Genomic DNA, 27,920 nt, shown 5'->3' with positions numbered 1-27,920 from the left:
GCCCGGCCGGGCCGGGCCGGAGGGGCCATGCCGGGCGGCGGGGCCGGGCTGCGGCGGGCGCTGCTGGGAGCGCGGCGGGCGGCGGGCGGCGCCGGGAGCCCCGCGGCCATGGTGAGGGTGAGGGGGACGGGGAGCGGGCACCGGGCACCGGGCCGGGGGCGCGGGGCAGAGGGGCCCCGCACGGACAGGCCGCTGGCCCGCGGCGTCGGGTCACTCCCAGCCCTGTTCCCTCGGAACTGGGGCAATTGGGATTGTTCAGCCTGGAGAAGCCTCCGGGGAGAGCTGGTTGCCACCATTCAGTACGCGAAGGGGCACGGGGAGAGCTGGAGAGGATTGAGAGCGCGGAGGGAAAGGGGAAATGGCTTCACATGGATAGGTTAGATGGGATATCGGGAAGAAATTCTTCCCTATGAGGGTGGTGAGGCCCTGGCACAGGGTGCCCAGAGGAGCTGTGGCTGCCCCATCCCTGGAAGTGTTCATCCAGGCTGGATGGGACGTGGAGCAACCTGGGATAGTGGAACGTGCCCTTGTCCATAGCAGGGGGTGGAACAAGATGCGCTTTAAGATCTCCTCCAACCCGAATCGCTCTATGATTCTTCCTGTGTCCCCCCACCATCCCACCTCACAGCTGATTATTTTATTTTACACGAAGCTAATAATGAACAGCACGTGCAGGGTTGCCCCTCAGGCATGAGCGTTCTAGTTCTTTTTGTACTTAATGAATGTTTTGCCTGAGCTTCCTCTGAACAAACATTATCGATCACTTAGTCAACCATACCACACAACAGCCCCTGGGCCCTGAGTGTGGCTGCTGTGCCAGCCTCGGTCATCATTGGCACCTGGTGCCCTCTCCTGCTTCCCTGGGGCTGTGGCCATGCCCGTGACAAGCTGCTGAGGGTTGTGAGTATGGAAACACAGAATCTCCCACTTTATCTTTTTCCTTGCTGCTTTCTGCTACATTTCTGTACTTCACGGTGTGTCAAGGGACTGACTCAGGATGCAAAATGTGCTCAGTGTTCACCAGGGCCTGCATCAAATGTGGTCTCCATATTTCTATTAAAAACTCTGTGATCGAATTTCAGGTTACAGCATTGTCTTGTCAATGGCTGTGTGTCAGGTGAGGTGTCAGGAGGGCACCACAGTGTCCCCAGAGCTGGCACAGGACATCTCTGTACCAGCTGGAGGAGTGGACTTTGTGTTGTGTCCTGATCACAGTCCTGGACTTTGCTATCTCAAAAAAACCACCCACCCTCATGATTTTTTTGTGCCTTTGCAGACTAATTTCATCTCACGCTAGATAAAACAGTACATTTGGACACAGCCTTTAGCTTTGGTGATCTTTGTGTATGCTTGAAAAAAAAAAAGAAGAATGTGAGAAATTTATGCCTATGACTGCAGTTATAGTAATCTGAAATTTGTGTTCTTGCAAGCCTGATGGAGTGTTTGAAGTGTAAAGAGCCTAAATTAGTTCAGTTTGGGACCTGTAAAACCCATCTCTTGTTACATCTCTATATCCCCCTAAGCACAAACAGCAGCAGTATTGCTGTTAGATTGATTTACTCCCTTTGGGGCTTTTTATCCTGTGTTATTGATGAAAATGTTGCTCCTTGGCCCTCTGGCATCTTAATGCCTTGCTCAGGTCGCATTAATTGCGTTAATTCCTGCTCTGCTCAGACTCACAGCCCCATCTGGTGGCACCAGGGCTCCTGCTGGAGCACCGGCTGGCAAAGGTGAAAACTCCTGAGCTGCTGAGCTGGCCTCCCATGTCTGAATGAACCTCTGGAGCAAAACTGCCTTTCTGGAGGATCTCGCAAAGCTTGGCCAGCTGCTAAACTAAAAACTAAACCAATCTGAATGTAGCTGTACTGGGGAGAAGGGTCTCTCATGCTTTAGTGGGAAGAACCTATCTCTCGGAATATGTTGTCTGAGGAAGGGCTCATGCTCTTAGTCCCTGCTTTTAGAAAAGGTATCAACCTCTTCCAAAGGCCCCACAGTTCCTCTGTGTCTGGCTCTGACCCTGTGTGTGGTTCAGCCCCTGATTCAGATATTTAAGCAGAATGTTAGTCTGTCATGTTTGTGCTCCCAGTGGCATCAGGAGGACTCTTGTCACTTCAAGTAAGCCATACTTAAACACTGGTGCTTTGCAGAATCTAGTGTTTTTACCAGTAGCTTCAAACTTTTTTTAATTGTGTAATTTTTTTCTTTTAATTTAGTTGTAATTTTTTTTCTTTTACTTTAGTTAAAAAGCTCTTTGTTTTTTGTGGAACTCCACAGTGTGTGCTGTCTTAAAGGTCCATTCCCACTTTCTTAAAATAGTAAAATACAAAGTAGATAGAATACAATGTCTTGTTTTTCTTCTCTCTTTTGAAATAGGTATTTCCTGATATCTTTTAGCCTTATAAATGTACATTTAGCAGATAATATAAATCATCCTTTACTTACCGGACAGAATGGAACATTTGAAAATTAAATATGATGTTACAGCATCTGCATAATTGAGATGACCAAGGGTATGGGTATGCTGATGTCCATCTTCATTCTTGGGAAAGAGTCTATTGCTTTTCAGTAGTTTTGTACAAAAAGCACTTGGCCAGACTTACCTGCCCAAACAGAAATGGCAGGGTTTGGTTAAACTGGTCTGTGAAATTATAAACAGTAAGAAACTGCACAGTGAATTTTCCACATCCTCACCTTTGCACAATACATAACCAGAATTTAATTGTGTTGTTTTCTTATTGTTGTACAAAAGAGAACCTCAGCCTCACTTGTGCCGTGCCTTTATTTTTTTCCCCCCTCAACAGTCCTCCCAGTCTCACTGGTTGACAACAGAGGAAAGGAACCAAGTTTTACTGGATCTCAAAACTTCAGGCTGGTCTGAGCTGGGAGAAAGAGATGCCATCTACAAGGAGTTCAATTTCAAAAATTTTAATCAGGTAATGATTGTTATATACCACTTTTAATATAAAGGAAATGTAATTGCTTTAATTTCCATATGATCCTGATGGGAAAATATTTATATTCAGAAGTTTGGGAGTATCCTGGTGGGGCCAAATCCTCTTGGATTTGCCCTGATGAATTGCTCTCAGATTCTGATCTCATTAGGTGGAGTAAATTAATTCCATTTTGTAGTTGATAAATAGATTTGTTCTAATATTACAGTTTCTTGATTATAATATTCAGGTCAGGGTCAAGGTTGGTATTGTGGAAATACAAGCAGTATTTGATCCTGTTTTTTTTTTTTTTTCATTACTAGCACTCATAAATAAATGCTGGAAATACATAATTGATGGCCAGTGGGGATCATTTTTGTCAGGGAAATACGTGAGAAAAATGGGTAAATATAAGAAAGAACAGAAAGTTTTGGAAAACAAGGTGGGGAAAATAGGAACATTTCACCTTCTAAACAGGAATACAAAATTCTAGTATATCCTTGATGGAGTTCTAATAGCTGATCTTGCAATGTCTTTGGCACACAGAGTACACAGAGTGCTGGTTTTTATTTACATCACTGGGTTTTTGTTTGGAGGCAGGATCCTGAGCCACATCTCACACTCAAAAGAACTCAGACATCAATTACAAACTTGCTTTAGAAATACTGAATTTGTCTTGAGATCCTTGTTCAGCTACATTCCCCTGTAAATTCCTTTCTAAGGAATCATGACATTTCTTAGAAAAAGTCACGTTCCCAGAGCATGCATTTCCTTTCTGTTTTATTTCTGAGGGAAGGGTGAGCTCTTTCTAGGGAGGAGAAAGAATTTCCAGGGGTTTGTTGGGATGATGGGTCTCACCAAGCTGGTTCTTTCCCTCACTATGGAGGGACATGGCAAGCTCCAGTTTGGGGATACTGTGGGTTTGTTGGTGTGTGTAGGGACCAGGAGCTATGCTGTGAGTTGTTTATTTATATGGCTGTGCCTAAACCCAGAACAAGATGTTTTAGGAAACCACAGTGATCTGGATAAACAACAACTTGTAACCTTGGCCCTTTTTTTTCCCTGTTTCACTGATTATCATAGTAAGGAAAGCCCAGGCAATAGAGAGAAGGTGGATGGGGTGAGCTGGGAAAAAGCAAAAGAGAAAACAACTGCAGAAAAATCCAGTTCATTTAGCAGGACAGTGCTGGTCCAGGGGGCATGTCAGAGCTCTGAGTATGTTTTTAACCTGAGTGTTAATACAGAGCAAATAGAGCCAAATCAGTTCATGGAGAGGGCAGTGAAGGGGAGAAGCCCATGAGGGGGAGTTCACAGGAAGCCTTGGTGAGAAGTGCAGGCAGCTGGGGGCTGGAGCAACCAGGAATGAGGCGAAATAGAAGTGACCCTTGGAAGAGTTGAGATTTTCTGACTTCAAATATTCATGAAATGGCATCTCTGCCTGGTTATGGTCAAAGTTTTTGTTGCTTCAGCATAACTAGAAATGAAGTTGCCCCCAAAGTTAATTAAAAAGCAGTTTTGCCCACTGTAAATGAGTAACTGACTTTGATCAGATGGATTTAGACAGTTCCTGTCTGCCAACAGACAGATGAGGAGACAAATCAATGTCCTGCACCAGCAGGTATCTGGAAAATGCATACTTTGATAAAAATTTACAAAGTTGTATTTTTTTTGACAGTGTAGATTTATCTTACAGCATGGGTAGATACCCACAGGTCTACCCGTACCCATGTCTTCCTGATTTGAGGGTGGATGGAGCACATACCAGTATAGGAAGTTGAGTATATTTAAATTAGCTTATTGGTAAATGATGAACTGTATGCTCATACTTTGAGTACCTGTAGTCGTGGGAAGAGCATTTTTAAAAATTGCCACTTGAATTGTTTGGAAGAGATTAGAACAGTGTCTTTCATTCTTAGCTGATTTCATGGATGTAAGGCAGAAATGAGAGCAGAGGCTGGGAGTTGACTTCAAAACAGAATTTTTGCCCCAAATTGGGAGAAAAAGCCATGCAGGTGGGTGCTCTGGGCAGCTTTGGTTGGATCAAGCATAGATGTGAATATCTAAGGGCAGAGTTTCACCTGTTGATTTTTATGGATTTTCTGCAGTGTCTCCTTTGCAGTTGCAGAGGGAAGAAATCATTCATGTTCTCATAGTCCAGGAGCAGGCTCAACATGCAGATCCCAAGGGCATTAGATACTTAGCTGGTATTAGAGAGCAGGTATTTGCCTTTCAATAAGTTGAAGCTGAAAATAAATTTTAAATATGCATGTATAATTAATTTTATTCAATTATGCACATATGCTTGTATTTATAGTGACTATTAGTAAATACTGTTTACAGTTTACTATAACTTAGGAAACAAATGGCAAAAGTGGAGCTGTACCTGCCTTGTACTTTGGGAGAATTTAGTCCTGCAATGAAAAAATGGAACTTGTAGGTACAACTGCTTTCATTTAATATAATAAATATTCTATTTACAGGATTTAAAGTGTTTAGTAGAAGTCAAAGGACTGAGAAATGTCCTTTCCTCAGTGATCTGTCATTTCAGTCATCTTCTTGCTGCCCTTTTACAGATGGCATAAAATCAGGTGTGGAAAAAAAAATCACCCCCAAAAATACAAAAAAAAATGCAAAAAAAAAGAAGTGGTTGAGCTGATACGAAAGGTATTTCAAATTTATGTTTTGCAGATGATATTGGTATGATTAATGTATTCATTGCTTTTTTTTTTTTATTGCTTCTTGCAGATAATATTCATGATGCATGGAAAATTCTGTGGCTTCAAAATCTATGCCAGGTTTACAAAGTCTGTGTATGTCAACAGATGTTAAGAATATAAACACAACTTTTATTATAAAGTTGTGCAAATGTGTAGACATGAGCTTCGTTTATGTATATTATTTTCAGCATGAGAATGAAATGAAACTTCTGTGAAACAAGAGTTATTTAGATTCCTGAAGTTTTCAGGCTGAGATTAGCTCAGTTAAAAGCGATTAGCAGTGAGCTGCCTTTGTAAGGCTGACAAGCTAATGACACTTCTGGCTTGGGGAATTAGTTTGTAACCCAGAATTTGAAAGCACTGATGGTGTTTGTTAGTCTGAAGATATGTTTTCATGAAAATGGACTTTGGTGGTACAGTTCTCTGAAAGACGCTGGAAACCAGCCTGGGGTTTCTGCTGAAAGACATTGGTTGGTTTTGTTGCTGTGCATGCCCACCAAGCATCAGCCCTGGGGGACTGGATAGTATTGCCTGTATGTTCCCATTATGTGAGGCAGGCTCCTGGTGAGTTGGTGTTCTGCATCTTGTATAAAATAAAATACATCAGTGGTGGGTGGAAAAATGCAGTTCAGCTGTGGAGGAGAGTGCTGTGTCTGGAAGAGCTGTGCTGGTGACACCAATGCCTCTTCATGCCTTGCAGTTGCCCTGAGCTGTTGCCACTGTGGAGTGGCAGGTAGGCAGTGATGAGTTAAGACTGGAGTCTTTTACCTTCAGCACCCTCAATGGGATGCACTTGCTCAAAGCCCCCAGGTTGAGTCACTTTTTCAAAGGAACATGTGCTTGGCAGAAACCTCTGGCTGTGAGTGAGGTTCTGGAGAGGAGGTGGGCTTGGAGCACTCTGTGGCAAGTCCCAATCCCTACTGTGCATCTGGGTGCTCATGAGCCTCTACAAACCTCACAGCCTCATCAGGGAGCTTCTCTGGGGCCTCTCTCCCAGGCTGCAGGGCAGAGAAGAGTGGCTGGTGAGGCTTTCAGGCCATGCTGTAGCATCCATGAAGGGATGCTCTCATGTATTCAAATCTTTGTGCTACTGAAACAAAATGGTTTTCTTCCAGTGGAGCAAGCTCTCAGCTTCCAGTCTGCTTGAACAAAATTGGGAATTGGGGTACGAAGTTAATTTATGCCTCCAAATCATGCTGGTAACTTCTCCCAGCATTTCAGGTTAGTTCACCTTGGGAGCAGTGGGAAGAGGCAATAGGTTTAGTTTAAAGATGTGAATTCCTCCCAGATTCATCTGAAGCCCAGTCCTGGGCTGGGTGGGCAGCTGTGAAAGGCTGTGAGTGCAGGACACCAAGTGCTCAGTTTGGGTCCTGTATCCAGCTGCTCACTTTTCCTGAATTTGCAGGAACATCTTAGCTCTGAGACTTCCATGTCTCTTGTCAAACTTGGTTGGATTTGACCAGAAGGTTTAAGGGGCAACTGCCTGTGTGATTGCATTTCCGTAGGTAATCACACCAAGGCAGCAAATGCAGTTGGGAAATTACAAAGGTGGGCAAGCTTGGTGATGGTCAGGTTCAGATTTACAGCTGCTTTCTTTTATAGGGTAAGTTTTTAATTACGTTTGCTTAAAAAAAAAAAATGTAGGAAGTCTCCATAAGATCTCTAATGCCATTTTCTAAAATGACAGGAAATCAAATGCTCTAAGAGTTTTAAAGCTATTTCAGATACATTTTTTGTCTTTTGGGGCAAGAGGGTGGAGGTGGAAGATGAGCCTGAGTGGAGAGGACAGTATGGAAGTGCTGTGCACTAAGAGTAGAGGCACATATATCTCAGTGCAATCTGTGTCTTGGGTTTGGAGAATATATTTAAAGATCTAGCAAAAAAACTAGGCATATTAAATAAGTTATTATTCTCACTTTGCATTTCCTTTCCAGATTTGCTATCTCTCTTGCTTGGAATATGTGAGACAGAGCATGTTATAGTACATGCCTTTTTTTCTCCCTCCTGGTGATGCCAATTTTTTTTCTTTTGGCTGTAGGGAGACATTCTCAGATTTTTCCCTTTAAATTGATGATCCTTGTTGTATGATCCCGGTTAGACATCCAATGAATTTGGTAGGATATGCAATGCATACTCTTGATTTCTTTCAATGGCAGAACTTGGTGCCAGTGCCTTAAATATAATCTGGGTCTGTCTTTCCTTCTTCTACTCTTGGTATGTTGCTTTGTTTATTACCTTCATCAAAGGTTGGAAAATTTGGTTTTATACATATAGGCAGTGTATTTTGTTTTCACTTTATGTACTTAATCTTTTGGCTGTTTGTCTGAAATGCGTCCACACCTTTTATGCATTGAAAACATTATATCCTTCAACTTACAATCTGCAGAGTTAAAATGAATTTTATGGTAAATATTCAGTTGTGGACCACATCTCTAGCTTTTTATATGCCACAGTGGTCTTGTGGGTTTTTTTCTTCTCCATTGTCTGATAGTGAGGTCATTTTCAGTCCTCTTGAGGTATTTTATTCCCAGCCAGATGCAGGCCATATATTAAAAGTAGCACCTGTGGCTAATATCACAGCAGCTTACCATAAATTTACATGGTAACTAGGATTATATCTGTCAAGACTGTTAAAAAATGTCTCGTTTTAATTTGATTTCCAGTATTGAAGGAGCTCTCCAACATTTTGCTTCATAACTATATTTTAAAAGTTAAAATCACTCCATTGTTAAGTTTTATAGCACTCCCAGTACCCATTAAGTTGATTTGTTAAACGGGGGTTAGAATAAAGCAAGTTGGCTACAGGAGGATCGGAAACCAACCCATTTGTGACAAATTTAGTCCTCGCGTGTGAATCTTCTCGGAGCCCGGGGAGTGATTGGATTCAGGTGCAGCCTGTGTCAGTTGTGTTTAACCTCAAAGCCTGAGCAGCCTCAGCCCAACTGTCACTTCTGCTAATCAAAAGTTGGACCCATTTTCATACATTTTGGGGGGAATTGCTATTTTCAATAGTGTTACATACATTAGTATACAATTTAGTAGTATTGCTCTGCCAGCTCCTTCTGCTAGAGTTTTGCATTTGATTGCCTGTCGACTAAAAATAAATTATTTTTATCGAGCTAGGTAGGTGCTGGTTTTCATATAGGCTTTCTGAAACTGCTTCATTTTCCATTATCCTTTGAGTCCTCTCCCATATGCTGTGATTTGTGCACCTGCAAAGTTATGAAAGTATTTCTTTTGGTAGTTATGTTGTTCACTAACTTCCCAGCGTTTATGAATACAATAACTGATTTATAATAAATCAGAATTATTTATGAGTGGGTTTACAGAGTTGGGAATATCTTTGTATCTGAAAATAATGAATTTTGGGCCTATTTACCTGTTGACATTTTCTTTTATTAGAAACTGATAGCGAAGTGAAGTTTCTGGAGCTGGCAGAGGTTAACCTGCAGGCTGAAACACAGTCAATGAACTGCATCAAGTGTCTCAGAGCAAAGCACCGGTAAAAATATATGATTCCTAGATGGTCACACCTTCCTTGAGTTTATTCTTGGGATTGACTGAGTAAATAAGAGTCTCGCCTCTGAGTCGGCGGGTCAGGGTGCAGCTGTGGGACCTGGACATGATCCACCTGCCTGCACCACTGCCTGCCACTGCCTGTGGGATGAAGGTAGTGCAGGGTCTGGGGGAAATGAAATGAGAGGTTCCAGGGAGATGGCTTGTTTGGAAGATTGTGATTCTCCCTCCTTAGCCTTGGAGAAGGAGGGGATGATACTGGAGCTCTGGTGAGGGTGTCCTGTGTCCAGTGATGCTTCCAGTTAGTTGGCAATCAGTGGTGAGAAGTTATGCAAAGCTTGGAGGTCTGTAGTGGTGGAAATGTGTCATCTGTTTGTGTCTAAGAAGAAGTGAAATCCTTGGAGCTGGGTGTGGGGAAATAAGGTATTTGGTATTTATTTTCTTCTCACAGCCATCATGGCCTGCCGTGTACAAACCCACAGAATTGTAGAATGGTTTGGGTTGGCAGGGATCCCAAAGCTCATCTCATTCTGAGCCCCTGCCATGGGCAGGGACACCTTCCACTAGATCAGGTTGCTCCAAGCCCCTTCCAAAGTGGCCTTGAACACTTCTAGGGATAGGACAGCCACAGCTTCTCTGGGCAGCTGGTGCCAGGGCTTCACCACCCTCACAGGGAGGAATTCCATTCCAGTATCCAATCTATCCCTGCCCTTTGTCAGTTGGAAGTCATTCCCCCTTGTTCTGTCACACTATGCCCTTGTAAGAAGTCCCTCCTTATGTCTCCTGCAGCCCTTTTAGGTGATGGTTCCTCTTTGTGCTGTTGAGTATCCCGTCTCCTCTTTGCCAGGGTCTGTGCATGCAGATGCCACCACCCTTGTGTCCCACCTGCCTGTGACAAGTGCTGTTACAGTACCCATGTCATCATTATAATTTCATTGTGGCACTGCCAGTGGTGTCAGGCCACCGGGGTTATTTAAAATGTCACAATATTAATCATATTTTTTTAAAAAATATATCTTTAAAGTGAAGATGCATGAGTGGTCATATGTCCTTCATCTCTTTCATCATGCAAAATGTCTCGTCCTGGTTGTGGTAAAGTTTGCATCAGGTTTTTTTGGTTTTGGTTTTTCTGTGACATAATTGGAATTTGGCATCCTCATTTTCTTGATGAGCTAAGTCATATTTCTCCCTAGAACAAACCATTATTATTTTATTATTTATAATTATTGGGGTGTGGTGTTTCTAATTGCTGAGTTTCCCCCCTCAGTAGACCTGTTGTATCTCCTTTTATGCACTCCACTGCTTAAAATCTGCCCAGTTGACCTTTGGGCTGCTCTGCAGTTGACTCCAATACAAATGCTTTTCTTAACAGATTTATTATCACTCAAAAGTTATTACAGCATTTTTCATAGCTTGTTGCTTGCACTGATCTGAAAATGCAAAAGAAATTGTCAAAATGCCTTTTGGATCTCACAAGCTGTCTTGTAAATTTGTAGCAAAAGAAAAGTTTCTCTTTTTTTTTTAGCTGCACAGATTGATTGCTTCAATTAAACAGAACAAATAATGTTCTATCAGCCATATTGACAGTGCTCAAAGAGAAAAATGGGAGCAAGTCCATATAATTTTAGCTACAGTTTGGGCATTTTCCATGATAAAACACTTTTGGGAAAATGAATGGAAAATTCAGTGGGTTTGAATTCAGTTGAACAGCTTCATTTGGGAAAATGAAAGTATGACTGCCTCTTTTGAAGATGGTCACTCAGAAGAACGTTTTTATCTTTTCAGTTAAGGAAAACTGGTTTCTTGAAACTCCTTTATGCAATAAAATTTATTTTTATGGGGGAACTGGAATGATGCTGGTTAAATGCAATCCTGGTTGTTTAACCTTTTGCATCCCCTTGCTTTTGGAGCAACGCCTGCCTACAGTTTCAAACTGTAAATTGCCTCTCACTTTCTCATACTCCCACAAAGGAGCGACACGCTTTGGGATATTATTCTCTGCAGCTGTAATTAAAAATGGACTCTGGCTAGCAGAATAAACTAAAATAAAACTACAACGCCCCTATTTCAAAATTAACCATTACTCACCAAAAGCACATCAAACCCACTTAGCGGACATCCGTTAATCCCGCCGTGAGCCGGTTCAGGCTTTAATGCACACTGTTTTACACGTTAAGGGGTTTGAAGTCGTGGGCCAGCGCTGACCTTTCGCATCTGCTCCTCTCGCAGTAGGAATCTCCGCTCGCCGCTCCCCGTCAGGGCGGATTAGCGTGACGAAGTGCAGCTCTTCTGCTGGCTGCAATTTCGGGTTTTGATCAGAATTATTTCTTTCACAAACAATCACGTTTGGCTAAAACATTACATCTGCTCTGAAAAGCCACTGGCACGGCCATCGTTTATCAAGGCAAGGCGTGTGGAGGTTTTTTAGCCCTCTTTTATAAAGCTGCAAACCCACTTTACATGGCTTTTTTGGGGAAGAACTTCCTTTCTTGCTGTTCCCTTTGCCCTTTATTCCTTTAGTTTTGTTTTGCTGAGATGAAAAGTCATTTTGGACAAACACAAAGCTGGTTGTGATTCTTGGAGGGGTTTGGTGGGAGCACAGTGATGAGTGGGAAGCCCTGTGCTGAGTCAGCACTGCACTGTTGGGTTTATTTATTGCTAAGGATGCTTTGAAAGAAAATATTATTTATTCCTAGTATCAGAAGAAAAAGTTCTGATTACATGATCTATCGTGATTTTCCTTGGACTGGGATGAGAATAACAACAGACAGTTAAATATATGTCTGTGTATGTCCAAAGTATCCCTGGTTGAGGGAACGTTTACTCTGTCCTGCCCAGAGAAACCTTTGTGTTCTGGTAAGAAAACAACCAGCAAAAACCCCATAGAACTTCTCAAAATATTGCTCATCAAACGTACTCTCACTTCCAGGTGTATGTTTGGAGCGTAAGAAGGGGTCTGAAGATAGTGGATCATGTTAAGTGTGGGCTGAGTACCTGATTTGTTGGCTGTTAGGTGAGCTTTGTCCTAATAACACAGCTTAGTGAAGCTGCTTTTATCCTTTTCTCTGTGACCTGCTCCAGCCATTCTTCCAAATAGCAGAGACAGGAGATGAAGCTCAGATTGAGGAGACGTACAGGTCCCAGAGGGAACAGTGGGCATGGAAAACCAGGCAAGGGACCCAACTGTGCAGAGCTTGAAGGATGCCCCATCTTGTCTGGGAAAATTCTTGGTCTATCCTACTCTTTTTTTCCCAAATGATGTGTTGTTTCTAGACTTGAAGTATCTTGTTTGCAAAATAACATTTGAATTTTATGGTACAATGTAAATTAGCAGCCTACCAGTGCTGGTCCAGGTAAGTCTCATCCTGAGTTCACTGCCCCTTTTTATCATCTGAACTCTTCTACTATAAAAGGTGTCCAAACATTAAAACTCATTCTGACAGTACAGTTGGACACCTTCAGCAGTTCAGTTCAGTGAAATGATTCCCTGACTGGATCTGCAGTAAATGGTCCTTAGTTTGCTTTATTGCAAATCTCTAGCTCTTTTTAGCTTCTGGCTTGGCCAAGAGAATGATTGGAAGACCTGTCCAAATTTTTCACATCTCCATCATGTTTTCTCTGTTGCATGTTTGAATGGCTGAACTTGTCTTTAAAAAAACAAACTAAACCAAAAAAGCTGACAGGGTAGTGGAAGATGAAATGGTCATGAGACCAACATCTTCTCTCAATCCATCATAAAGCAAAGCCTTTCTTACCACTCTTTGATGTGTTCTTAGGATCATAAATGGCAGAGATTTAGAGGATTATCAGAGGCAGGATATGATTGCCCTTGGATGCTCAGCAGAGAAGATGTTGGATATTAAACTGATAGTGTATGTAATCTCTGCCAAAAGACCAAGGAGAATTTTGTCTGAGCATCCCTGTGTTATCAACAGCATGTGAAGTTCACTTTCATGTCTACAGAATGAAATAATTCCTTCGCATATGAGTAAAAACAAACATTGGGGAAAATTGCAGAATATTTTGTTCTGCTCCAGTCAAATCTGTTTCATCCAAAATGTGGCATGATGGGATAATGAACTTCTCTGTTCTTCTACACCATACCTGCACTCTGTAAAAGTCAGAGGGTTTGAGAAACTTTCAGAAGTAGAACATTCACTTAAATTAATTCTGATTTGCTCTGGTTTACAATACCTTCGTGTCATGGGCTGGCACTGTGCTGTCAAGGATAATTCATTGCCCTTTGCCTTAGCAGAGGACTCAGTGCCTGAATTTTTCAGAAGGTTGGAATTGGGGACTCCCTGCACCTTGTTACTACTTTATTTTTATTGTGGTTTGCGTGATGGCTTTATTACAGTACAGCCAGGGGTTTGATTTGCTGGACCAAACATTAGTTTTAACAAGTCAAATTATCATTGTTCTTTCAGTTGTGCAGCCAAAGGAGTTTATTATTTTAAGTGCCTGATTACTTTAGCAGGTGCTCAGTTAATGGGCACTTCACTGTGTTATTTCATGTTTTTAGGTAGGGTGCAAAAAGCTCATTTTAAAAAGTCATGTTTCTTGAAATAGCTGTTTTATTTGGTGCAAACCTCCTAAGGGCAACCTTTATATTCCATTTTTTAACACAAAGCACACAAAAATGGCTTGGGAGGTGGAGAGCCAATTTGAGATTATGATGTGGCTGAAGGATTTCTTCCATATTCTAGTTCAGTCCTGAAACCTGGGATTATTCCCCCTTATTTTTTTCTGGAAAATGTAATTTAGAGACCTAACATTTTAATAAATAAATAATATTTATTAGTCTATGTTTATAAGTACTGAGGGACCTGTGGAAATAAAGGAAAAATAAAAGCATTTATCTTCTGTATTTTGATATGAAATGATGCATTACAAATACCACATAACGTAGTTCCAGGTGAGATTTGAACTTAGGGTATCTCCTTATTTTGCAGAAGTTGTTATGGGCAACTGTCTTTATATTTATCTACCTATAAACAAATAAATGTAATTTGTAATATGATTGTATTGGCACTGAAAATTTTATCACTGCCAGAAAGTTTTTATGCTGCCTTAAGACATCTCCATGTTCTCTCACTTCTACTCCATCAGGTCTATAAATCTTTCTGGTGGAACAGGTGATTAGTTTTGGTGTGAAATCTGTTTATTGAATCACCAAGAGTATTATGTATTCTGTTCATGAAAGCCAATCGTGGCAAGTGCAATCACTTTTCATAATAAAAAGGAGAATAGGAAGAAATATCTTCAGCATGGAGGCTGCTGGAAAAGTCAAGGTGTGATGAAGAAGAAGAAGGTAATACGTGTAACGTTTTGGGGTTTAAGAGAAAGAAGGCCTAAATTCAGCAGTTGTTAAAATCCTGATATAAACAGGCTTAGAAAATATCAGGTTCATGTTTGTTGTGCAGACTGCACACAAGGGTTTTTTACATACTTAATGAGCTTGAGAGGAGGAAGAGGGCAAAGCAAGGAGCAGGATTTAAGTGCAGCAGCTGAGTGCTCTCTACTTTTCTCAAAGTCCCTTTCCTTGCACTGATCGTGTCCATTGACCATAGCAAAATAATTGAATTTGCTTTTTAAACTGGTTGAATCTCAGATGGGGCAAATGACACTTGCATTTGTTTTATGACTGTTGATGGGTTTAAGGTAAAAGAGGGTAGATTTAGATTGGATATAGAAAGTTCTTCCCTGTGAGGGTGGTGAGGCCCTGGCACAGGTTGCCCAGAAGAGCTGTGGATGCACCATCCCCAGAGTGTTCAAGACCAAGTTGGATGGGACTTGGAGCAACATGGGATAATGGCAAATGTTCCTGCCTGTGGCAGGGGATTAGGACTAGATGATGTTTAAAATGCCTTCCAGCCCAAACCATTCTGTCCTGATTCTGTGATGTCATAGTTTAGGTCACTAACCTGAGGAAGAAGAAGCCTTGGACTCCGATCCCTTTGGAGAGCTGCACCTCAGGCACTGTCAGAACTGTGCTGTGCCCAGTGCTGCACTGGGTCTAGAGGGTGCTGGGTCGGTGCAAACTTCCCTTTGCCACAAGTGGCATGGGATTTTCCTGGAACAGCATTCCTGAAATTGCCTTCTGTCATCTCGTGTGGCTTTGACATTGTACCAGTACCTGTGTGAGAAACGTCCCCATCGAGGCAGGGCTGTGCCTCCCCGCTCCACTCCTCTCTGCCTCCATTTATTCTTCATGTTCTTCAAATTGGGAAATCATATGACAATAAACAGAAATACTCTCAGTGAAGAGAGAAGGGGAAACTGTTGTTTATCTGGTCAGGTGGTTTAGATTAGCAGTGATGCTAGTCTGTATTATGTTACTTTAAATCATAGTGTCCCAACAGGACATAAATTATGAAGATTGTTACAGTATGTTTCATCCAATGTAAGATCAACAAATTGGAATAATTTTTTTAATAGGAAAATCAGTGCTTTGGCAAGGTTATTGTTGAAGAATTTAATTTAACTTGAGCTTTGCTTGCATTATTTCTTAATATATAAAAACTATTTGCATAATGTACAAAGTATAAACATTTTTAGAATCAAAGGCAAGAATGCCTTTTCCAAGATTACATAGAGTGGCAAACTACTTAGAATAGATCAGTGTTTGTGCTTTTGCTGTCAAAAATGTTTGATATAGAGCTGGCAAGCTGGTTTCTTCACTGACATAATTGTAAACAAGTGCTGGGAGACAGAAACAGCGTTCTTTGGAGAACATGGTGTAAAGGTTTGCACGTTCTCCACTGCACATCTAACACAGCAATTTTACAGCTGCAATAGGAATGTAAATAGGTAACTTTTTTTAGAGTGTAAAGCAACATTGCATTTTTGTGTAAATGATGTATGCAGATAAGTATGGGGGATGCAAGTGGTTAGCTCTGGATTTTCAAAGAACATTGTAAATGTAGAAAAGCATTGACAATTCAATTGGAAATTGGAGTTGTAGGGGTTTTTACAGTTTCAGATATTTCTATGAAGACAGAAATGGCATCTCAGTCCATGCCACAGTGTCTTTAGTATTCTTCCATCCTTTCCCCTCATTAGTATCCTTCAGAGTTTAGACCACTGCTTTCCCCGGTCACAAGTGATGCTGTGGAATGGGAGGGTTGCCTCTGTTCACAATATTTTGCTGCTTGAGCTATAAAAGAGGAGAAAACCAAATTTCTTCCAGTGGTGTTGTTCACCTTCAGACTCTGTTGGCTACCTGTGCCAGGATGGGGTGGAATGGAGACAGTAGGAATTGTAGGCACAATGCCTGATCTTCCTTGTCCATGCCTTGAAGCTCAGCATAGAGATGTGGGACATGAGTAACCCGAGTTTAGCTCTGTTTTGGTGCATGATTATTTGCATTCTTAATTACTGTCCCACTGTTCATGGATTGATATTAAAAAGGGGAGAGCAATAAGATATTCACCTAATTGATGTTGTGTATGAATCCAGACACAGACAAAAAAAAGGGGAAAAATATCTATTGCCATGTGGATCCAGTGTCCCTGAGGGTGGTTTGGGCAAACTGATGATGCCAACAGGGAAGAATCCCAATATGGGCACGTGGTTTTGGGAATGAATACATGTTCTTCTGTGCTGCCATCACCTTCATAAATGTTAGTTAGATTCCTCTTTTTTTATGTTTTACTATGTTGTCATTTTCAGATAAAGAGTGTAGCTTTGTGATTTATGCATATTTATATGATAAAAGTATTTAGTGATGGAGTAAATAGAATCAATATGAAGTCCAATTTTTCCTGAGAGCACAAGAGAAAATGTCATGAGAGCCCTCGTGACTAGTAGCTAATCCTGACTTATGATATCTTGACTTTCAAGAGCTTTTTCCTTTTATCTGCTGGCTTGTAGCTCACTGTTGGGTAGTAATGTTGGCTGGATATGTGAAAGCTTCTGGAGTCTGGGAGTGAACCATAATGATTGATTTTATAGTTACAAGTGTCAAAACTGCTGAGGAGAATACATGCTGTGCCCTTGGTACTTTTTATTCAGGTGAGTGGAGAGCAAATGTATGAGGTGTAGTCATCTCCTGTGTGACAGTGTCACTGTAACCTGAGTAATTTATTAATTTCCCACTGATAAATGGTACAGATGCAGCCTGGGTGGCGGAGGAAGGGAAGACAGGTAGCCCTCGCACTGCAGAAGGTCAGGGTTAATGCTACCTCCAGCGTTATAATGACAGATGGGAGGCAGAAACCTTAATGTACTTGTGATTAACACATACTTTCCTTGGCTGGGTGTCCAGAGGATTTAAGAAGCCCGAGTGCTGACATCATTTTTTAAAACAAACAAACAAATAAAAAGTGTGCATGGTTATATTGTCGAGCCTTTCAGCTGTTTTGCTTAAATATCTCCGCTTTGAGTCAAGTACTGTCAGCTGCTTTCTTCTGGAGATGCACGGAGGTGATCCATCATGGGGGACTTGCAGTGGCTGATGTATGAGCACAACACAATGACCTGTGAGCCTTTGATGTATAACTCATCAAGATAATGTTGGCAAGCATTGTGCAAAAGCAGCATGTTTAAAAAGTATTAAGATGAATGGATTCCTTGCTTAAGAAGTGTGAAAGGAAGAATAATAGCAGATTAGCTCTGGGATCCTGTGGTTCTCCCAGAACTGTGCAGCGCTCTGTGGAGCAGAGGGGTGGATGGAATTTCATCTTTCCTTCCACTTCTGACAGCAAAGTGTCTGGCCCTGGTTTTCTCTTTCTCTGGCAGCAAAAGTAACATTAAGTTTTATTTTGTGATAGTGGGTTCAATTTCAAGAGCAGCTTGACCAGTCACAAAACATTATAAGATAGCTGAATTCTTTTAAAGTTTACCTTGGGTTTTTTTTTCACTTTTTAAGGTTAGCTTGTTTTTCTAAAAGTAGCCCTGATTTTTATCTCATGGAGACATATTAGAAACATTTTAGATGTGAAACACCATTAGTTTTTAGTTCCTTCTTTCATTATCTTAAAGAAGCGAAGAGATGTACCAGCACACCCAAGGCATCTTGTCTCTGCAGGATTGCTTCACTCCTTACTTACATTGCTCTTCATGGCTCATTGCAGGGACTCCGCTCTCTGCCACCCCTTGGGTAGTGTCATCTACTTATGTGAAGTTCCCTGAATGTCTGGATACTATTTTAGCTTAAATTTCCTAAAAGGGTTAGGTTAAAAATGTGTCTAATATGCCTATTACTGAAAAACCAGAATACTTCATGATATTTACTTCATCAAAGTCTCTTTTAATACTTCTTTATGGCTTCTAGAAAATGCACAAAACCTTTATTTCTCCTGTCTTTTTATTTTTGAGGGAAAAATTAGAAAAAGTTCTCATCTGGGGCTGAGGGTCTGCAGATCCCTGTTATTAATAGAGAGAAAGTCAAGACTGTGCCGGATCTCACTGTCATGAGTGAAGTGGTTGTCCCACTTTCATCAAGAAATGTGTGATGGTCTGATAAACTCTGCTCACCAGTGCAGTCTTGACAATGATCTTGCACTGCAGACTGCATAATAATTTTCATTATTTTTAATTAAAGTTGAAGAAGTGCAGACTCCTGCTCAAATTAAGGTTGGTTGTGTTGCCGGAATGCGGTAATTACTTTAATTGATCACAAGATAGTTTCCTTGATCACCAATTAGACCAAATTACCGATCAAGTTTCAAGACGTGAAGAAATGTCCAAACTGATTTTGTGTAATAGTGTTTTCATATCTAATCAAACCTGAAGATCTTTTCCTTCCAAAGCCAGTTGTATTTTCCCAAAGAAGGTTAAGGCTCTACAAATATAAAGGTGATTAATAAACAATAGCGTTCCAATTCATTTAATTAGCAAAGGAAGTATTTAAGACCTTAATGGAAATTGCTGAGTAGAACCATAGCTCAATTTTTAGTGAGAGATACATTTTGTGTGTAATTAAAGTAAACTAAAATGCAAGGAGTAAGTTGCTGTGGGTAATGTGCAGTGAGGGAGAATGTCCCCGAGCAGAGCAGGGCATGTATGAAGGTGGGCAGGCTTTGTCCTTCACTGTGACACTGGATTGCCCTGGTTGCTTCAGTTGCGGGCAGCTGGAGCAACAAGTGGCAGGACGTGTCCTGGGGAGAGCCCACTGTGCTGGAATTTATTCCTTTTCATGAGCTGGACAGCCTCAAGTTGAGCAGTCTTCGGTAGGATGAACAGTTTTGAACATGTCCATTTTATCCAGCTGGAGACTCTGCTTTCTTCAGGGAAGGGGCAGTGGGATGTCATGTTGGTGCACTGACTGGGGGGATTTGGTGCTCTACTGATGAGGATGATTTGTCATCTGAAGTGTGGAGGAAAGTATATAGAGCAAATTAGTTTTTTTGAGTAATTTGCTTGTGTAATTCTCTCTGTGTTTTTTTTGGAGCAATGATTATTGTCTCACTATCAGTGACTGTTTGCAGTGTGACCTGGGTCTGTACATGGGCGGGTGAGTTCCTGGGATGAACAGATACCAATAGAGCATACCCAAACCTGCTAGGGGGTTTTATAAATTTATTTTTATTTTTTCCCTTGCTATTTGTTTCTGTACAGGCAGTTTGGTTGCAGGCACATCACTGTTTTAAACTTTTGAGGATATATCTCTGTATAGATTGCTGTGTTGGGAATAGCATTCTTATTAAGACACTAAAAACATTTAAATCAACACTTAATTAAGTTTTCCAAATCATAGCTAACATTGATGCACAACTTGCAGGTTTCTACTTCAAAGCATGCTGCTGAAACATGGGCAAATTTTTGAAAGTAATTGTTCACTCAAAGTAAAACTAAACTGAGCAAGAGCTTCAAGGGAAGTTAGATTTTTCTGAATTTTGGAAAGCTCTTAGGTCAAAGAAAAAAGGCTTTTTAATTGCTGACAGTTTGGTGATTTCCAAATGACAAACCTCATTGGAATGATTTTCTCTGATTATAACATTTGTATTCATTTGACTGGCAAAGCGACCAACAAAGTCATTCTTCATCCAGGCACCAATTCTTTTTTTTTCCTTAAAGGTTTTTGCAATTTGTGAGAGGGAAAAAGACTTGAAACTATTATCAACCATTATATGTTATTCATTGACCACATGTTTGTTTGAAATGGCCATCGCTTGGTGGAATGCGGGCTATGTACATTCTCTTCCATAAATTAGCACTAAAAACCTACCTAAATCAGGTATGGTTTTGTGGAGCTTGTTGTATTATAATCTGAACCAGACTGTAATGTGGATGTTCCTCCAGCTTTGCATGTTAATTCAGGTCCTGAACCCGATGGATGGAGCTTGGTATGAACAAAGCCTGCTGCCTGCATCCTGCTCACGCTCCCAGGCCCGTCGGGCCCCACTGCATAATTACAGTCTTGATTTGCATGGACATTCTAATTTTCTTTATAATGCAGTGATTTGCTCCTAAGTATTTTGGCAAGGGCCTACTATTATTTTCCTTTTGAGCCTATGATAAAACCTGCATGCTGGGGGAGCATGTAGGGACAGAGGATTGGAAAACCTATTTTAACTCATTTAAAGGGAAAATATATCTCACAAAGCAGAGGGGCAGGCCCACCTGCTGCCTTTTCCTCCCCAGTGAAATAAATAGCAAAATGGTTAAATGGAGGGATGTGTTTCTGGGAGCAGTGTTGGTCATACTGTGGCATGGTGCTTAATTAGAAATGGCACATTTCTAAGAGGCAATAGAGGATGGAGGACTTGGGATGGATATTTAAAATCCCAATTTTTAAATCCCAATATTTAAAATCTCTGCTGATGTCAGAGATAAAATCACTGCTGGGATGCAGTAGCTTTGAGTCCTGAGCTGAATCCCATTGAGCAGGATGATTTACCAGGGTCTGCAGGGGGTCATTTCAGCTATACTGGGAAATGCACCAGTGGCATGAGAAGTTCAAATGCCTCTTTAGCACACACAAAGCCAAGGTGCAGCCATCTGGGGCATCTTGAGGAGATTTTGAGATTTTGGAGTGAATCTTGCCAATCCACTGCCAATCCTGGCAGGTGGAGTATTTTCCTCTTTGCTCTCTCTTTCCCTAGGCTTTTGGATTCATGACACGTGTTGCTCTACAAGCAGAGAAGATGAATCATCACCCGGAATGGTTTAATGTCTACAGCAAGGTAACATGTTCACCAGACCCAGTTACTCACACAGCGGTGGAGTTAAGGAGACCAAACCACTGGTCCATTCTCTCTGCCTTTATTTGTAGCTTTTCTATAAGGTAAGGGAATGGGAGGTGTCTCTATAAGAGATTTGAGATTTTAAAGAGATGCTGAGATTGTGGTGAGGAATTAATAATGAAGCTCTTTGCGCCTGCTGCCAGCTGTATGGTTGGGGTCTGTGGCTTCACCTCTCTGACTGAGATCTAAAAATAAAACAGAAGCCCTTAAACTCTTATTTAGCCAACCTGAGTAAATTACTGTTTTAAAACTACTCACCAGCTCTCATTCCTGTCTGTGCAGCAGGTCAGGAACTCAGTGGTGTAGGGTAGCAGACTCTTGGTACCTAAATGGGAGCCTGGCAGTCTCAATTTAGATTTGATTTTTAAAAAATTGTAGGCTCCTATGTCTCAACATAGCAGCTTATAAAATTTGTTTATAATATTACCTAACTGATGGTGGTCTCGTATTTACAAGGGTTGCAAGGATTACTGCAATCCTTGAATGAAAGGTGCTGTGTGAAGGGAGAAATTATTGCTCTCCCTTCAGCTTTATTTTCTAATACTTCTCATTGCATTGTATCACATTGTTTGTTGTAGCATTTCATGAATATATGGTAATCCCACTAAAAATATCCTGAAAGGACATGTTGACAAGCGTCCTGTAGCTCAGACCACCACCCCCAAAGCAGGACATCCCACTTCTCCCTGCAGCTGAAGCTCCCAGCAGAGACTCTTCCTCATCAGCCCCTCATGTCAACCTATTCAAGGGATGTTAAATGATAACTGTAAAAAAACCTGATCACCCACTCTTCCTGATTTTCTTGGATTTCTAGAATATTCAGAATTTGTGTTTTTTTCCTTTTGAGTCTTTCTAAAATCTCAGTTGAAGGCAAGACAGAATAATGCCCAACTTGTCACCTGGCTCAGTCCAAACAGACTTGTGTTGCAGCTGTGTCACCAAGACTGTTTGTTTTTTTTTTAATTAATCTGCAGCAAGCTTAAGAATTTTTTCACCACTGGGATGGTGGTTCTTAACAAAATGTGAGCCCCTGACTCAGCTCTTGGCAGCTTGGTCACTGGCCCGGGTTCTTCATGAAACTGATCCATGGAATTTAAATGTAAAGAGTGAATGATTTAATCAGACACCTCTTCTTGGATGAAGCCCAGAAATGGAAAGCCTATGTTATTCTGCAAAGGGGCTTTTATGGTGAGATTCCAGGCTCTGTAAAGTCTCCTCACTTACAGCATCTTCTGGTTTACATGAGCAGGGAAGGTCCAGCTTGGTGCTTGCCAGGAGCACCAAGTAAAACCAGCTCACTATGGAGACACACAGCGTTCACAGTGAACTGCTGTTCAGCCTACATGTCAGAGTTTAAAATGCTTTTTTCTTTGTAACCTCTTTCTTTTCCTTTGTGATAGGTTCAGATAACTCTGATTTCCCACGACTGCGGTGGGCTGACCAAGAGAGACGTGAAGCTGGCTCAGTTTATTGACAAAGCTGCTGCCTCAGTTTAACCACGATGTAAATAGCTTTAATACAGTGTCCACCTATATTTTGTGTTTAAATGGGATCCCTCTTTCCTTGTAATTGTGATTTCCAAAACCCATAGAGAGAAGATATTTTGTAAAAGCAGTAGCTGAGCTTTTCTGACCTTCAGTACCTTGGTCTTGAGACCCCTTTGGATGCTTGTGCTTGTACTTTCCCATTGCTGGCTCTGCAGGAGGATGTAGTGAATAAACCAGCAATAAATAAGTTTTGAACAATCCTTTTTTAAAAACTAAACTGAGCTGGAATAAAACCAGGAGCCCACCTATGTGTGTCGGTGTTCCCCAAGCCCACAGGGACTGGTGGCAGCTGCCATATGAGCTTCCGCCATGCCTAGCCACTTCCCTCTTACAGATTTGTACATCTCTGCACTTCAAACAGCGTAAGAGCAGCCCAGCCAGGCTTGGTATCATCATCTCTGCCAGTGACAAGTGCGGGGATACTGGGAAGAGCAGTGGAAGCTGCTGCTGGTGTGTCCTTGGAGTTGAAGCTCAACTGGCAGGAACAGCTGTATGCAGAGTTACTGCTTGAGAGCTTTTTCCCATCTGAGAGTATAGAATCACATAACCACAGACTGGTTTGGGCTGAAGCTCACTTCAACCCCCTGCTGTGGGCAGGGTCACCTTCCACTAGACCAGTTTGCTCCAGGCCCCATCCAGGCTGGCTTGGACACTCCCAGGTTCAGGACCGGATCTTGGAGTCGCTGAAAATTTTAGTGCTGGTACCGCAAATAAAAAAAAATATCCTGGTGAGCCCCCAGCTGCCACACCATTAAATGAAGCATGTGCTTGGCCCGGTCAGTGCTCAGCACCCTGCAGGATTGAGCCACTGTTGGTGTTGTAATGCTCCAGTACCTGCTGGATTAGGCAGGGGATGGCTTGGCCAAGTACCCAGAGCCCTGGCCAGGGCTGCCGGCGGTGAAGAAAGCTGCATTAGCAGGATTCTTGCTAAGCTGGGCTTGACTGAAGCTATGCTTACCCACTTTTTATTTTCATAGCTAGAATTACTCACTGCAAACATTGTTGCAGATCCCACTGACAACGTTTAAAATAATTTCTTCCGTGGTTTGAATGCCTTTGTTTTTATCCTATGATCCTCCCCGAGACAGATTTCCAGTGCCGGCAGGGAGGTTTCATTCTGCTTAAAGCTTGCAGGAGGGCCTCTTCCCCTGCAGTCCCCCTGCTGAATGTCCCCAGCATGCTCTGTCATGCCCTGTGAGCAGCTCTGGCTGCGGTGCTCCCGGGAGATTGACACCTCCGAAATGCCGGAGTGCATTGCTCAGATGACACCGGCGGCACAGCCACCAGCTACCGAGAAGAGAGATGCACCAGTGCCAAAATCTATATCGGGAGTACATGCGAGGTGTGTGGTCTCTCAGATATTTTGGGATGCAAAATGCCATGAACTGCCACCCAAGTGACTGTTGATAAAATAAGAAAGATATTTTTTATAAATCCTTAGCAAACATCATCGCGTGCTGATTAGTCACATACAGGAAGAAAGATGCTGGGGTTTATTATCGGTAACCCTGCTTGGGATATGAAGTTAATACCTAGAAAGACCCAAATTCAGACTGTGTGCTCAGCTGTTCATTTCTCACAAGTGCCTGTCCCCAGTGAAGTGGAGGATTTCCCTGATATGGTTTGAAAATGGTCAGTGTTGTGAAGAATGAATAAAACAAAAACAAACAATCAGGCTGTGATGTCTCCTGTTACCGGTGGGGAAGTGAAATGAGCTTCACCCAACGTTTTGACAACATCTCTAATGAACTGTGGAAAGTCTGCTGTTCAGAATTGATACATAACGCATGGGCTTTGAATAAAACCAATAAAATAAAATTCCTCCTTTGTAATTTGTTTCTTTATTATTGTACATATATGACAGAGCTGTTTAGTTTGAAGATAAATTTAAGATAAATAATATTTAGTTACTGGGAGGTCTTTGGTTTAGAATATTGATATTTATTTACATACTCCGAGGAAAAAAATCCCCATCAACTAATTCAGCTCAGAGAGCTGCACTGTCTGGCTGTGGCACAAAGCTGTGGTGGGGGTGTTGAGAATCCTGACCAAAGAGGCCAAAATACTCAGGAATTGAGGATGGCTTTGAAATGCTTCAAGTGTTATGGTCGGTGCTTGTTTAGCCATAATTTTAGTCATTTAGCCATAATGTAGTCACTTCATGATAACTTCTGGGGCATCCCACAGAACTATAAGCAAAGTGAACATTGTTGTGAAATGTAAATAATAATATAAAAATAGGACAGTTGAGGAAGGGATGCACAGTCTCTCTGAGCTGGAACTTCAAACTTGGACAGCAAGGATTTAGTGGCAGATGCTGCTTTGGGGCCAGGAAACTCAGCCTGAGGCTCCGCTTGAGCATAATTTGATCTGCTCTGAGCAAAAGTAGCTAGTGTACAAGGTTTGGGCCTTTCCCAGGTGGTGGCATTGCTGGAGCTGTGCTGCTCTGTGAAGATAGGGCTCAACCAGCTGCCCAAAGTGCAGCTTCCCCTGCTGTGCTGGCTTCTCCTCCCAGGCAGCTTGGTACCTGCTCCCCAAGAGCCCACAAAGCTGCACTGTAAGGCAGAGTGTTGCTGCTCCTGCCATCACCTTTCCCTGCTTGCTTCCAGGCTCTGATCACCAGCCACCAGGTTAAATATTCTTCTGGAGTGTTAGGGGGTTTTTTTGCTTTAAGGCTGATTGTGGCTTGAAATATTTGGATAATCCATCTGAAACAGTCTTCTTGCCAGAAACTCCCCTGTGCTGAGACTGATACAACTTACTGTGTCAGCCCCACCAACCTTGACCATGGTGTATGGGAAACACTGGCCCTGGGAGACCCTCCAGTGGTGCTCTGTGGCCACAGGAAATTAAAAAGCAAAATCTGAAGGCTGGGAGAGCAGAGTAAGAGCAATGCCTGCAGTGTGCTGTGTGTTGGGATCACTGCTCAGCTCCTGGAAGGCTGTAGATCAGACCTTCACAGCACCAGCTCTGAAACAGGGCCAGAGAATAATCCTTTTCTTTCCCCATAGTGGGAGCTCAGGTCCAGTAAAATGTAAAAATCATATTGAAATGAGAGGTAGTGGCTTCAGATATGCTATGGGGCTCTGGGAATAGGGTCCCACAGCTCTGCAGGAACACATTAGAAAGCAAAAGTTTGTGAGTTATGGCTCAGTCTAGATGCAGCGGCATTCCTCCTGCCCTTCCTCCTCCTGGCTGCCCAGACTGGTGCTGGAGTGGCTGAAGAAGAGCTGGGTTTTCTGTTAATTAACCTCTCTCACCTCAGACAGTTTGGACATGAGAAGGCTGACGAGGACATGTCCTCACCCAGCCAGCTCTCCAGGCTGGAAGGATAGATTGATGTGGTTACTTTTAATATGTCCATGACACATCCCTGGCTCCAGGATGGGGCTGGAGGGATCACAGCATCCCTTGGGACATGTCTGGGCTGTGGTGCTGATCATCACTGCCTCTTCCTTGGCCTTGTCTGGAGCCTTGGGCATTAAGCAGAGTAAAACTACAGGGTGGATCCCCTTGGAATTTTTGGTTGGTTTATGTGCACCAGATGGCTCAGTGCAAGGTCAGGGGTGCAGCATCAATGGATTTGGTGATGACCACAATTTTGCCCTTTCCCTGCTCCAGCACTGTCTTTGTGCTGTCTTGAGCCTGCCAGGTCCCCTCAGCCCTGCTTTGCCTTTCCCTCCTCTAAGAGGCTTTTCAGTCCTGCAAAAAACAACTTTGAAAGCTTTGCACTTTCCACAGCTTCTTCTAGGTATGTGCATTTCCTCTGGCCCTTTCAGCCTCAGATTAATGAGGGGATTGTCAATTGAATGAAGTTAATGAGTTCTTCTGCATGAGCTAGTTTCAATTTTTCACCACTGTTTTCTCCAAGAAACAAATATTTGCGGCTTGCTCAGAGTTAAACCTTGGGAAACGTGTGTGTGTCCTGGAACAAGTGCTCACAGAGCGTCCAGACTTGCTGACTAACCAAAGTAAATTGGCAATTGTTAATGCACTTTCTCCTAAAGATCCAAGGCTAGGAGTAATCATGGATGTGAGCTATCCCACTGGCATGTTTACATAAAAGCTGATCTGTCACAGAGCTGGATTCTTTGGTGAGGAACTGGCAACTCATTTGCAAGTGATCTCTGGAAAGAGCTCAGGAATGGCTGCCAGAAGTCCTCTGCTCAGAGTCAGCTGCTCCACATGGACTGCAGGGGTGCTGGAGCCTTGGGAAGGGTCTCAGTGAGAGCAGAGGTCTGTGCTTGGGCTCCTGCACCACTTCCAGACATGATGGGTACACAAAGAAGGGAGGATGTCCCCCTAAAGCTCAAAGGCACAGCTTTTCTTCGGAGTGCTCAGCAGTTTTTGCTGTTAGCCAGGTGACAGGATGGGGGGATGCTCTCCATCTCACTGCTGGCTGCTCCCACCTTGGTATGGACACAGGCTGTTCCCCTGGGATGCCAGGAGGGATGATACCCATGTCCACACAGCATCACCATGGCTGATTTCTTTCTCCTGATTGGAGCAGGTGTGTGCCTAAACTGCTCAGCAGTGCAAACCCAGTCAATTAAGAATAATCAGCCTGTGCTAATGCTGGAATTTTATCTATCCAGGAATTTTCCCCATCATTTTCCTATGTGATTTCTGACCTTATAAGGTGGTGATATCAAACAGCAAGTTCCACCCTCCCAGCTGTGCCAAGAATCACTTGGAGAAGATAAGAAGCACCAAGCTGTTTCATGGAACCATTGTGGAAATGGCACATGGAGCATCCAGATCCTTCCTATGATGGATGTGTTGCCTCCAATTTTCTTACTAGATCCTTCTAGCATTTACTTGAGGTTATTGCAAGGTGTGTTCCCATGTGCTATGGCCTGGAGGGGATGGATGTAGGACATGGGGGTTTGGCCCCTGTCAACACTTGGGGTGGCTGCCAGTTCATAGTCCTCCCCTGTGCCATTGCCTGCACTGTCCCAGAGTCTGTATGAAATGCATTTCAGCTTCAGATCCCCTCACCTGTTTGGTACTTAGCATTCTTAA

General features: G+C 42.4%; 1 protein-coding gene across 3 annotated transcripts; it reads left to right on the top strand.

Moving 5' to 3' along the window:
* Positions 1-24,716, top strand: PCBD2 (pterin-4 alpha-carbinolamine dehydratase 2). 3 transcript variants are annotated; one of them, XM_058848825.1, is made up of 4 exons: positions 1-111; positions 2,802-2,933; positions 21,211-21,291; positions 22,752-24,716. In XM_058848825.1, exons 1-4 carry the CDS (start codon positions 28-30, stop codon positions 22,845-22,847), a joined length of 393 nt encoding a protein of 130 aa, XP_058704808.1. In that variant the 5' UTR covers positions 1-27; the 3' UTR covers positions 22,848-24,716. The 3 variants fall into 3 exon arrangements, with proteins under 3 accessions (XP_058704808.1, XP_058704807.1, XP_058704810.1); XM_058848824.1 differs by having other exon boundaries at positions 5-117; XM_058848827.1 differs by lacking the exon at positions 1-111 and having other exon boundaries at positions 2,812-2,933; positions 21,175-21,291.
* Positions 24,717-27,920: the final 3,204 nt, after the last annotated feature.

The sequence above is a fragment of the Poecile atricapillus genome, chromosome 13 (genome assembly GCF_030490865.1).
Source record: "Poecile atricapillus isolate bPoeAtr1 chromosome 13, bPoeAtr1.hap1, whole genome shotgun sequence".
In the NCBI taxonomy this organism is placed as follows: Eukaryota; Metazoa; Chordata; class Aves; order Passeriformes; family Paridae; genus Poecile; species Poecile atricapillus.
The sequence above is the reverse complement of the archived record's forward strand: the minus strand, read 5'-3'. Positions and strand labels throughout refer to the sequence as shown.